Source organism: Capra hircus, chromosome 18 (genome assembly GCF_001704415.2).
Source record: "Capra hircus breed San Clemente chromosome 18, ASM170441v1, whole genome shotgun sequence".
In the NCBI taxonomy this organism is placed as follows: Eukaryota; Metazoa; Chordata; class Mammalia; order Artiodactyla; family Bovidae; genus Capra; species Capra hircus.
Genome location: NC_030825.1, coordinates 3,788,331 through 3,799,173, shown reverse-complemented (window position 1 = coordinate 3,799,173; position 10,843 = coordinate 3,788,331). Strand labels below are relative to the sequence as shown.

Below are 10,843 nucleotides of genomic sequence, written 5' to 3'. Positions count from 1 at the left end.
GGGGCTAAGGCAGCCCGGGGCGGGGCAAGCGGTGCCCTCCCGCGCGCGCCCTTGAGACTGCGCGCTCTGCCCGCCCCCGCCCAGACAAAGGACCCCTGAGGGCGGAGTGTTTCTTCACAACCCCGACTTCTCGGCTCTGGACCTTTTCCCTCCGCGTGGAACAGCCGCCGCCCTCCCGGCCCCGGCCCCAGCGGGGGGCGCCTCCTCACAGGTCGGAGGCCGGGGTCTTTGGACCCCGCGGTTGTCTGGCCAACCCAGTCAGTGTACAGTGAAGAGCCTTTTCCTGTGTTCCCTTTGCCGCGAATACTTGTCTGGCCCGTCCCCGTGTCTGAAACCTTGCGTAGACTCCCAGAGCCCAGACAAACGCCCAGGGGGAGGTGCGGCCCCGGCCGCGGGTGGTCTTCCTGTCAGAAAGCCTTCACTGCGCACCTGTTCGCTCTAGAATGTTCAGGGGGCCGTGCGGGAGCCAGCCCGCAGACAGGTGTGCCTCAGGGACCGTCCCTCAGGACAGGAGACGGGGCCACCCGGGAGCCCGGGTCAGCGGGCGGGGCCCGGCCGCCTCCTGGGGTTTGGCCCCGCGCGGGGTCGTGTCAGGGCTCAGCCCGCGCCTCTGGAACTGTGCCCTCTTCCTCCAGGCGGCACCTCAGAAGGCAGTCTCCTCAGGTTGGGGAGCTCCTCCTCTTGAGGGGGTCAAATCCCAACCCTCTTTACCATCAAAGGTAAGATATACTGCATACAGTTTGCACATGGTGAAACGCATAGATCCAAAATGAGCAGATAAGTGCTGACTTATGTAGATGATAGTGTAACAAACCCCACAGCCAAGATGTAAGATAATATCATCACTCCCCAGAGTTTCCTCGTGCCTATGTCCATCTTCCCCTTCTCTGAGGCAGCCAGCAACCACTGTCCCGATGTCTTTCACCATAGATTAGTTTTACCTGTTCTAGAAATGTATACGCATGGAACCATACAGTATGCTGTCTTTGTGTCTGGATTCTTTCACTCTACCAGATGTCTTCCTGAGTGTGTCAGCAGTGTGTTCCTTTGTGTTGCTGAATGGTATTGCACTTCATAAGTACATAACACTTTCTAAAAAGATCTTTTTGAGGTATAGTTGCTGTGCAATATTGTATAATACACCTCACTTAAAAAAAACTTTCCTTTTTAATCTTTTCGCCATGCTGCTTGATATGTAGGATCTTAGTTCCCCAACCAGGGATGGAATTCACACCCCATGCTTTGGCAAGGCAGAATCTTAACCACTGGACCGCCAGGAAAGTCTCATACACCACACTGTATGTACCCATTCTCTTGCTGGGACATTTGGGCTGTTACCCATCTATCATCCCACTCGCTTTTTGCTCCATGAAGTGATTCTCAGCCCTAAACACAGACAGGAAAGAAATGCAGGTTTCTTTATTTTGCTATTACAGATTGAAATTTGAACTTTGATTCTTTATTCTGCCAGGAGTCTCACTAGAGAGTCTAACAAAGAGACTTTCTAATGGCACCCCACTCCAGTACTCTTGCCTGGAAAATCCCATGGACGGAGGAGCCTGGTAGGCTGCCGTCTCTGGGGTCGCACAGAGTCGGACACGACTGAAGCGACTTAGCACCAGCAGCAACAAGGGCTTAGGGAAACCATAAGGAGATGCAGGTGCTCAGGGCTAAGGTCAGTGGGGCTGGAAATGCAAGAATGATTACCTGGCCCCCAGGGAGGGTGACAAGCAAGGAGGAGGCCGCCAATAGAAGCTTGGCCTTTGTGGAGATCAGTAAAGACCACCCAAATGAAGACCAGCAAAGACTGTTCATTCAGAGCTTGCTATACCCAGGTAGTCAGGCAGCATCACTTGCGTTTGGCAGAGACTCAAAGGCAAGCAGAGGAGAGGAAATGCTTTATAGTGGAGCACTTCAGATGTACCCGTAGGAGGTGTGGGCACAGGGAAGCTGGAGGAGGGCCAACTAGAACCCAGGCATCCTTTGGGACTGATTAGGAATACACACTTAGCTTTCTGCAGTTAGTCCTAAATTGGATGCAGGGCCAAAGATTAGGGATCGTGTACCTAGGAGTGGAATTGCTGAGTCACATGGTGGCTCTCTGTTTAATCTTTTGGGACTCTGCCAGACTGTTTTCCACAGGAGCTGCACCATTCCCACCAGTAATGTACACAGATTCCAATTTCTGCACAGCCTCACCAAATCTTATTTTCCATTTTAAAAATTATAGCTGTGAAGGGGTATCATTGTTTTTTTTTTCACTTTTCAAAATTGTACTAAAATATTAATAACATGAAATTTACCATCTTAATCATTTTTAAGTGTACAATTCAGAAGGTACAAAGTACAGTCATAACTGTTGTACAGCCATCACCACCATCCATTTTCAGAGCTCTTTGTTTTTTTTTTTAATTGAAGTATTGTTGATGTACAGTATTATATAAGTTACAGGTATACAATATAGGGATTCATAATTTTTTAATGCTATTTATATTTATAGTTGTTTATAGTTATTGGCTTCCCTGGTGGCTCAGATGGTAAAAGCACTTTCATAAGGTGAAGGTGAAGTTGCTCAGTCGTGTCCGACTCTTTGCAACCCCATGAACTGTAGCCTACCATGTTCCTCCATCCATGGAATTTTCCAGGCAAGAGTACTGGAGTGGGTTGCCATTTCCTTCTCCAGGGGATCTTCCCGACCTGGGGATCGAACCCGGGTCTCCCGCATTGCGGGCAGATGCTTTACCATCTGAGCCACCAGGGAATCATTCACTTTCATAGTTATCAGCTACATTTGTAGTTATTGTTGAATATTGGCTGTATTCCTCATGTTGTACAATGTGTCCTTGTGGCTTTTTTTTTCTTTTTTCTTTTCCTCCCTGAGGCATGCAGGATCTTAGTTCCCTGACCATGGTTCTTCCAGGGGTTGGCCAGGGATTGAACCCATACCCCCTGCAGTGGAGCACAGAGTCTTAACCACTGGACTGCTAGGGAATTGCCCCCTGTAGCTTATTTTATACAGAGTAGTTTGTGTCAACCCACAGCAGCCTCTCAGGGAGGGGACCCAGAGAATAAATAGTTGACTTCTGTCTCCTCCCCTGTCTCTGGCCTTGACCCCAGTAGGAAGTCAGAGAGGCAGGGACGCTGTCGTGCAGTCTCATCCCTGAAGGTCAGTCTTGCTGGAGGCCAGCAGGATGGAAACAGTGGAGAGTAGTTCTGCAGGGAAAACAGAAGATACCCGGGACCATTCTCACATTTACTCTGCGTCACTGAAGATGCTTTTCATAATAAAACACTTGGCTGACAGTGGCTCAGCAGCAGAGATTTGCTTTTCTCACACAGCAGAGATCTGGAGGTGTGCAGGTGTAGGCTTTCGCTTAGCCCTGGGCGATGGTGTGGTTCTGGGTCAGGGTCTTTCCTCTCTGGATCTGAGGACGGCAGCCAAGGCGCCAAGCACCGCCTCTGCACGGGAGTCAGCCAAGGTGCATGAAGGGAAGGGCAGGGGTTCGCCTCACCTCTGCCTCTGCCGGCTTTTGTTCATCAGAGTCCTCCCCCCGAGAGCTGGGCTGGGGTGACCTTCCAGGGGAATCCTCCTGGAAGACAAGAAGGGGAAAATGGCTTTAGGCAAGTGGCAAAGGCTGTCATTCCTTGTGACAAGACGGTCACCCTCATCCTAGGGGTGCTCACCTCATGGTCTGAAAAATCTCTATGGGCTAGGGAAGCGCCCCCTCCCCTGTGGTGAACACCCCGCCACCACCCCACCCCTGCCAAGGCCTTATCCCTCCTGAACTCTACTTGGCCAAGAGTTTACTTTCCCCACAGTCCTCAGGAGCCAGTGACCTCAGGCTGCTTCTGCCTTCCAGTCTGGAAAAATCCCAGAGGCAAGGAAATCACAGATGGCTTTGCTACCTGCTTGGAATGAGTGAAGGAAAAACAAAACAGCAAATGTTAATGTTTCCATAAATTACCTTGGCCAGGAATTCAGTATGGATTATCCCTTGTGCTCAAAGCCAGGGCTGACTTTCCTGGACTGAACCCAGCCTGTTAAAATATCAAAAGTGGGTCTTCCCTCGTGGTCCAGTGGTTAAGAATCTGCCTGTGAATGCAGAGGACACAGGTTCAACCCCTGGTTGGGGAGCTAAGATCCTACATGCTGTGGGGCAACTAGAGAGGCCTGCACACTGCAATAAAAAGCCCATGTGCGGCAACGAACATCAAGCACAGCCAAAAATAATAATAATTCTTAAAAAGTCAAAAAGCTGCAGACTCAGTTACCAGACAGCTGCTGGCCCCACTCCATTTGCCCCCTGCAATCCTCCCCTCAGAGACAGGGCTCAGGGCCTCTGTGGGCCTGTCCCGGCCATGGCCACCATTCTCACTGGCCAGAGCGTCTGCTCAGGAGTGGTTAAACATTTTGAGCATCCCCCTGCAGAGAACTCTAAAACAAAGCTGAACTCACAACTTGGAGACAGAACTTCAAAGCTGGTGAAGTCCAAATCCAGACCCGTAACACTGTCCTGCTTGCCCTGACCAGCTTCTCTCTCAATGCCTGTGGCCCCGGGACCGCAGAGCCCTGGACGTCTTGGGAATAGACGCAGTTTGCCCAGCTGGCTTATTTTCCTTCTCAGACTGGTTTATCGGTGAGGCCCAGCAGATCCGGAGCAGCAGATTTCCAGACCCTCTCCTGGTTTCTCGGACCCCGCAGGTTCTTTTCTTGTTTGTTTCGCTTCTGAGTCTCTCACTGGGGTCTTGGCCCCATGAGGGCAGGGGTGCCCTGCTCTCTGCCCCTGTGGGTTGCCCCGGGGTCCACACCAGGCCCTGGCCCAGGGGAGAGAAGGACCCGCGTCCATGGTGCTGGAAAGTCTTCGGCTTACAGCGAACACACCACTGGCGTATTACCTACATCTGTCCTCTTCTCGTTGTTCTGTGACAATTAACATCCTTTTTTTGCCATTTCCTCAGTGTATCACTTGATGGTGCTGAATCAAAGCCCCATCTTATCTGAAACTCAAGCTTCGTGCAATCACCAGTTCCTTCAGTTGTGAGGTATCACGGGAGGAGAGAATGTGTGTTTGAGCTTAGCAGCAGGTACGGGACAACATGGCTGCCAACCTGCAACCTGCCTGTGACCAGCCATGGGGGTGATTCCTTCACGTGCCCTCACACAGGCTCGAAGCTGGCTGGTTCTGAGGTGACCTCCGGATGGCCCAACATCTCTGTGTGATGCTGTGCTTCTAGATGAGTCTCGCATTGAAAGCACTCTTTGCTGAGAAGCCAGGGCCCCCCAGTGATGACCTGCTGGGATTCTCTGCAGCCAGTGCTGGGACCGCCTGTACTTAGGAGCTGGGAATCCTCCCGGCGCACTGGGAGCAGAACCCACTGCCCTGTGTCCTGGCTGCCCCGAGCTGGGCCCTGCAGGACCTGAGCTCCCAGCCTGGGCACTGGCCTTGACCTCAGCGCCCTGGCAGACTCCTGGGCGACGTTGTGCCAGGGCAGCTGCCCTTTTCCCAGGTGCTGGGATGTCTGAGGCTGAGAGCCAGTTCAGTCAGGCTTACAGGGGGGCTTGACCCCTCTGTCTCCCAAGGTTCCTAGATAACGGGAGGGAGGTGGCTCTCGGGCTGGGCGGAGCCCTTGGGGTCCCATATGATATAAAAGGAGCCCAGGGCAGGCGCCCTGTATCCCCCGGAAGCAGAAACATGGCCCCTCTCTGGCTCCTCTCCTGTTTTGCCCTTGTAGGGGCCGCCTTCGGTGAGTGCCAGGGTGCATTCAGGGCTTCCCAGGTGGTGCTAGTGGTGGAGAGCCTGCCTCCCGATGCAGGAAACATGAGAGACGCCGGCTCGATCCCTGGGTCAGGAAGATGCCCTGGAGGAGGGCATGGCAACGGGCTCCAGTACTCTTGCCTGAGAATCCCATGGACAGAGGAGCCTGGTGGGCTGCTATCCATGGGGTCACAAAGAGTTGGACATGACTGAATGACTTAGCATGCAGGGCCATGGCCGGCCAGGTCTGGGAGGTGGCTGAGGAAGTCCCTGAGTCCCTGGGCGCCTGACGGCCCCAAGCCAGGCCCCATTAGAGGGCTGAGGGGCTCTGTCTGAAGCGAACCGGGCCTGGCCAGGAGGGAGATCGGAGGCCTGCCCTGCCCGCTTGGGCCTCACCCTGACAGGCAGGGCCTTTGGGAGCTTCCCGAGCCTCACACCCTGTGCCTGGAGCAGAAAAGTCCAGTCTGAGCCGCACCGAGTTCTGGGGCCCCAGACGTGGCTCAGGTTGGGGCGCTGTGGGCAGAGTGAAGGTGTAGTCACAAGAGCCTCCCACAGCCTCCTTCTGGGACTATACTGTTCGAGGCACTTTCCAAAAAAAAAAAAAAGTGGAAAATACAGAAAATAATACCACATCTTTGTACCTTTCATTGGACTTTAGCAAATGTTATTTTTTTCCAGATTTGCTCAGGTATTTCTTTTTAAAACATAGAACCATTTGAGCTAAAGTCCCCTCTCTCCTTCTCAGAAGGTGATCCCTATTTTGAACTCACCGTGTATTATTTCTGTGTGGGCTTTTCAAATTTACCACACGTTTCTAAATCCACCAGCACAGTGTAATATTTATAAAAACTTACATGAACTGTATCATTTGCTACATCAGGTTTACAACCTGCTTTTCCCTATCTATGTAGTTTTAGATTTATTCCCATTAATGCAGAGACCCAGCTCATTCACTTTAATCGCTGCAGAGCATTCAGCTGGGTGAATACATCACAGTTGATACTGAATCTTCTGGCTAGTTAAAAAAAAAAAAAGTTGTGTTGATGACGTGTATTTTGGTGATGAGGGGCTGGTCTGTCCACATGGGCAGGAGACACTGGACTGGGCCTGTAGCAAGGCCCATATGGCCTCCAGGTGGTCATCAGGGCTGTACCTGCCCAACACTCCTCACTGCCACCGAGTTGTAAACCTGTATACAGGTGCCAAGAACTCAGCTGGTCCCGAAACAGCAGGTGTGTCCCGGACCCATGAAGTACACCTGCCTTTTCTCATTGCTTTGTGACCGTTCAGGTCCTCCGTTTTCTGTTTTCCTCAGTGTGTCCTTTTATAGCATGGAATCAAAATGTTGTTTTATTAAATAATTAAAACTTTATACAATGGAGACTTCCTGAAATCTCTGGGAATAGAGATTTCAGTGTAAAACGTTCCCCATCAGCTGTCAGCGTTCTGGGTTCCCCAGGGCCTGGGGTTATCAGATTTTAACTTCACAACCCCCAGACCCCACCAGTCTAACAAGTGAGCTTTGACTTGTGAGGTGGCGTTGCTTGCTCCCCAGCGTCCTGAGGAAATGGGATCTGGGGGCCGGTGGAAGGCCTCCCGGCGAGGAGGGGCGGGCCTCGGAGTCCAGGCAGGACAGCCCCTGTCTCAGCCTGTCCCCTGCTCCTTCAGGCAGGGTGGCCCTGGGTGGGGGCGGCTCCACGCCTCTGCATCCACAGTGGGCTCCTGGGGTCGGTAGGCTGTGTGAGGGGATCCTTGAGCCCACAGGGTGCCAGGAGAAGCGGGGAGTGTGGCGGTGGGTTCTGGGTCGGCCTAGACATCTGAAGTAAAAGCGAGGATTTCCGCAGACTGGCTCTGGGTCTTAGCGCTTCTTCACCCTCCTGTCACCCTCCCCAGGCTGCGGGGTCCCCGCCATCCAGCCTGTGCTGAGTGGCCTCGCCAGGATCGTCAACGGGGAGGACGCCGTGCCCGGCTCCTGGCCCTGGCAGGTGTCCCTGCAGGTGAGGGGGCTTCTGTGAATGAGGCGGAGGCACCAGGGGCTCAGCTGGGCAGAGGGCCGCTGCCACGGTCGGTGCTGCTGCTGTCCAGCGCGCGCTGACCCTCCCCATCTTCCTGCAGGACAGCACCAGCTTCCACTTCTGCGGGGGCTCCCTCATCAGCGAGGACTGGGTGGTCACCGCCGCCCACTGCGGGGTCACGTGAGGACCAGAGCTCAGGGTTCTGCTTCTGGCTTCGGCCTGGGCGGGGGGAGGGGAGCAGGGCGCAAGCTCAGTCCTTAACCACCACCTGATTCCCCCAGAACCTCCGACGTGGTTGTGGCCGGAGAGTTTGATCAGGGCTCACAGACCGAGAACACCCAGGTCCTGAAGATTGGCAAGGTACGCACAGGCCTCGCTGGGTGGGCCAAGGGACAGCCGCCGGGCTGCAGGCCGGGGCTGGGGAGGGGGCAAAGGGAAGACCCTTCAGCCCCTTGAGAGACAGGAGCCAAGTGGATCGAGCCAGTCTCAGGTCTGGGCTCCTGTGGGTCCGTTTGTCCTGAACAGATCGCCAGGAAAGATGGTCTAGAAACCCGCGGATACCCCAGGGCCTCAGCTGTCTTTCTGGGCCTTCCCTGCAGGTTTTCAAGAACCCCAAGTTCAGCATTCTCACGGTCCGCAATGACATCACCCTGCTGAAGCTGGCCACGCCGGCGCAGTTCTCAGAGACCGTGTCGGCTGTGTGCCTGCCCAGCACCGACGAGGACTTCCCTGCTGGGATGCTGTGCGCCACCACAGGCTGGGGCAAGACCAAGTACAATGGTGAGCCTTTCTGCCCGCCAGCTGGGGGTCTGGGGTGGGGGCTACCTGAGCCCAGGAGTCTCCAAGTGGCACACGCATGGTTGTTTAAAGATGTTTTGGTCGTAAATTCCTTTACAGTTATCAACCTCCCCATTTCTTTATTTAAAAACACTCAATTAAAAACCTATCAAACGTGAATAAAAATAAGGTTTAATAACACATACATGAACAGTCAGCTTCGGAAGAAACACCTGAGTTCCAGCAAGTGTCGCCCCCTCTAACCTCCATGGAGACGGACTGCCCAGACTGCCCCCGAGACTGAGGAGGGCAGCTGTGTCCAGCAACCCTGAAGTCAGAACCCGGAGCCCAGTGTCCAGGTCGGGTTTAGGCCTGAGTGCCGGCCACAGCCTGCCGGTCCTTTAACAGGGCACAAGCACCTAGGAACAGAGGAGGAAATGGCAACCCACTCCAGCGCTGTTGCCAGAAAATTCCACTGACGCGGGAGACTGGCGGGCTTCAGTCCCTGGGGTCACGAACAGTCGGAGATGACTGGGCTACTAAGCACACAAGCAGCCAGGAAAGGGCAGAAGAGAGAAGTGCTCCCCCTGGGTCCCCCCAGCGTCCCCAGGCAGAGGAGGGCTGGGGAGGAGGGACAGCGCCTCTGCCCACACGCAGGGCCCGGCCCGGGGCGCAGGGGCTCGGAGGCAGGACTTGCTTGCCCAACTGTGCTGGGAGCGCAGACACACTGCCTGGTGTGGAACTGGAGAGGGACCTCCTCCCAGCCTCTTGGAAGGTGGCGCTCAGCACCCACGACCGTCGTGATGGAGGAGGACCACACCGCGGGAGGGCAGGGTTCCGGCGGGCGCTGGTCTCCTCTCCCTGGGCCCTGACCCCACGCCCTCTGTCCTTCCAGCCCTCAAGACCCCTGACAAGCTGCAGCAGGCCACCCTGCCCATCGTGTCCAACACTGACTGCAAGAAGTACTGGGGCAGCAGGGTCACCGACGTGATGATCTGTGCGGGGGCCAGCGGTGTCTCCTCCTGCATGGTACTGCCTGCTACCCTGCCTGCCCTCACAGGCTACTTGCCCCTTCCCCATCACCACACTAGTCAGGCCTTGAGGCCCACTCCTCTCTGCCATGCCTTATTTAACCTCAGGCCCTGTCTGGTGCCCCAGTGAAGGCAGGGACCAGCACCAGGAGATGTCCCTGACGTGGGCTGGCCCTGACCGGGTGTGGTGTGAGACTTCCAGGAGTGTTTAATCTCACACTATGCCCACAAAGCGGACATTTCAGGCCATTTTACAGGTGATGGGGAGGCTGAGAGGATCAGCCCCCGCCCCAGGCCCCCCAGGAGTAGGGGGCAGAGCTGCCATCTGAGCAGGTCCGAGTGTCTGTGTACAACCTCTGGGCCCCCACTTGCCCTTGGTCTGCACCCCCGGACTTGGCTAGGTCCAGGCACAGCAGGGCCCTGGCACCTTCTTTCCGGCTTGGACACAAGTCCTGTCTCCTCCTGCAGGGCGACTCCGGCGGCCCCCTGGTCTGCCAGAAGGACGGAGTCTGGACCCTGGCGGGCATCGTGTCCTGGGGCAGCAGCACGTGCTCCACATCCACGCCCGCTGTGTACGCCCGCGTCACTGCACTTATGCCGTGGGTGCAGGAGACCCTGGCTGCCAACTGAGCCCGGGCCTCCTGGCATCCCACCCCGAGAGTCCCTAATAAAATCCTCTGTACATAAGCACGGTCTGCACATGGCTCCCTGTGTGGTCGGGGTGGCATGGGGCTGCAAGGTCCCCGTCAACCACCAAGGGGATATTACTGCTCCCTTTCCAGGCTGCCAGTACCCCAGCACCGCCCCCAACCCCACACACTTCTCAGGAAGCTGAGGCTTTGAATCCCGTTCTCCCTGCTCAGGACTCCATCCTGGGGTAGAACCCAGGTCCTAATTGCTGGAGCCACCTTGGCCCATGGAGCATTCTGGAAGGCAGGAGTCTTGTGCCATCCAGAGGGGTGGGCAGTGGGAAGCTGTGCGGATGGTTTTCTAGTGCCCTTGGTTCCTCACCTGCACATTTCTGCACGACCCGTGTATACTGATGGCACCTGTCCTTTCTGTCACGGAGGGGCCTGGGGCAGAATCCATGGCCCCAAAGCACTGGGTTTAAGGAGGAAGCAGACAGAATTATGACAGTTCATTTCCCATTTTATCCTCCCAGAGCGAGGCCTACAGCCTCCACCATCGGTCCCAGCACTCATCATCACACACACATGCACACACACAGCCCCCGCTCCAGTCCACATTGTCCTCTCCCAGGTCC

General features: G+C 55.2%; 1 protein-coding gene across 1 annotated transcript; it reads left to right on the top strand.

The window, feature by feature from the left end:
- On the top strand, window positions 5,681–10,268 carry LOC102173875 (chymotrypsinogen B). Its single transcript, XM_005691800.3, has 7 exons — window positions 5,681–5,745; window positions 7,650–7,753; window positions 7,872–7,951; window positions 8,053–8,131; window positions 8,371–8,551; window positions 9,444–9,577; window positions 10,048–10,268. The coding sequence occupies exons 1-7, from the start codon at window positions 5,694–5,696 to the stop codon at window positions 10,207–10,209; spliced, it is 792 nt and encodes a 263-aa protein (XP_005691857.2). The 5' UTR covers window positions 5,681–5,693; the 3' UTR covers window positions 10,210–10,268.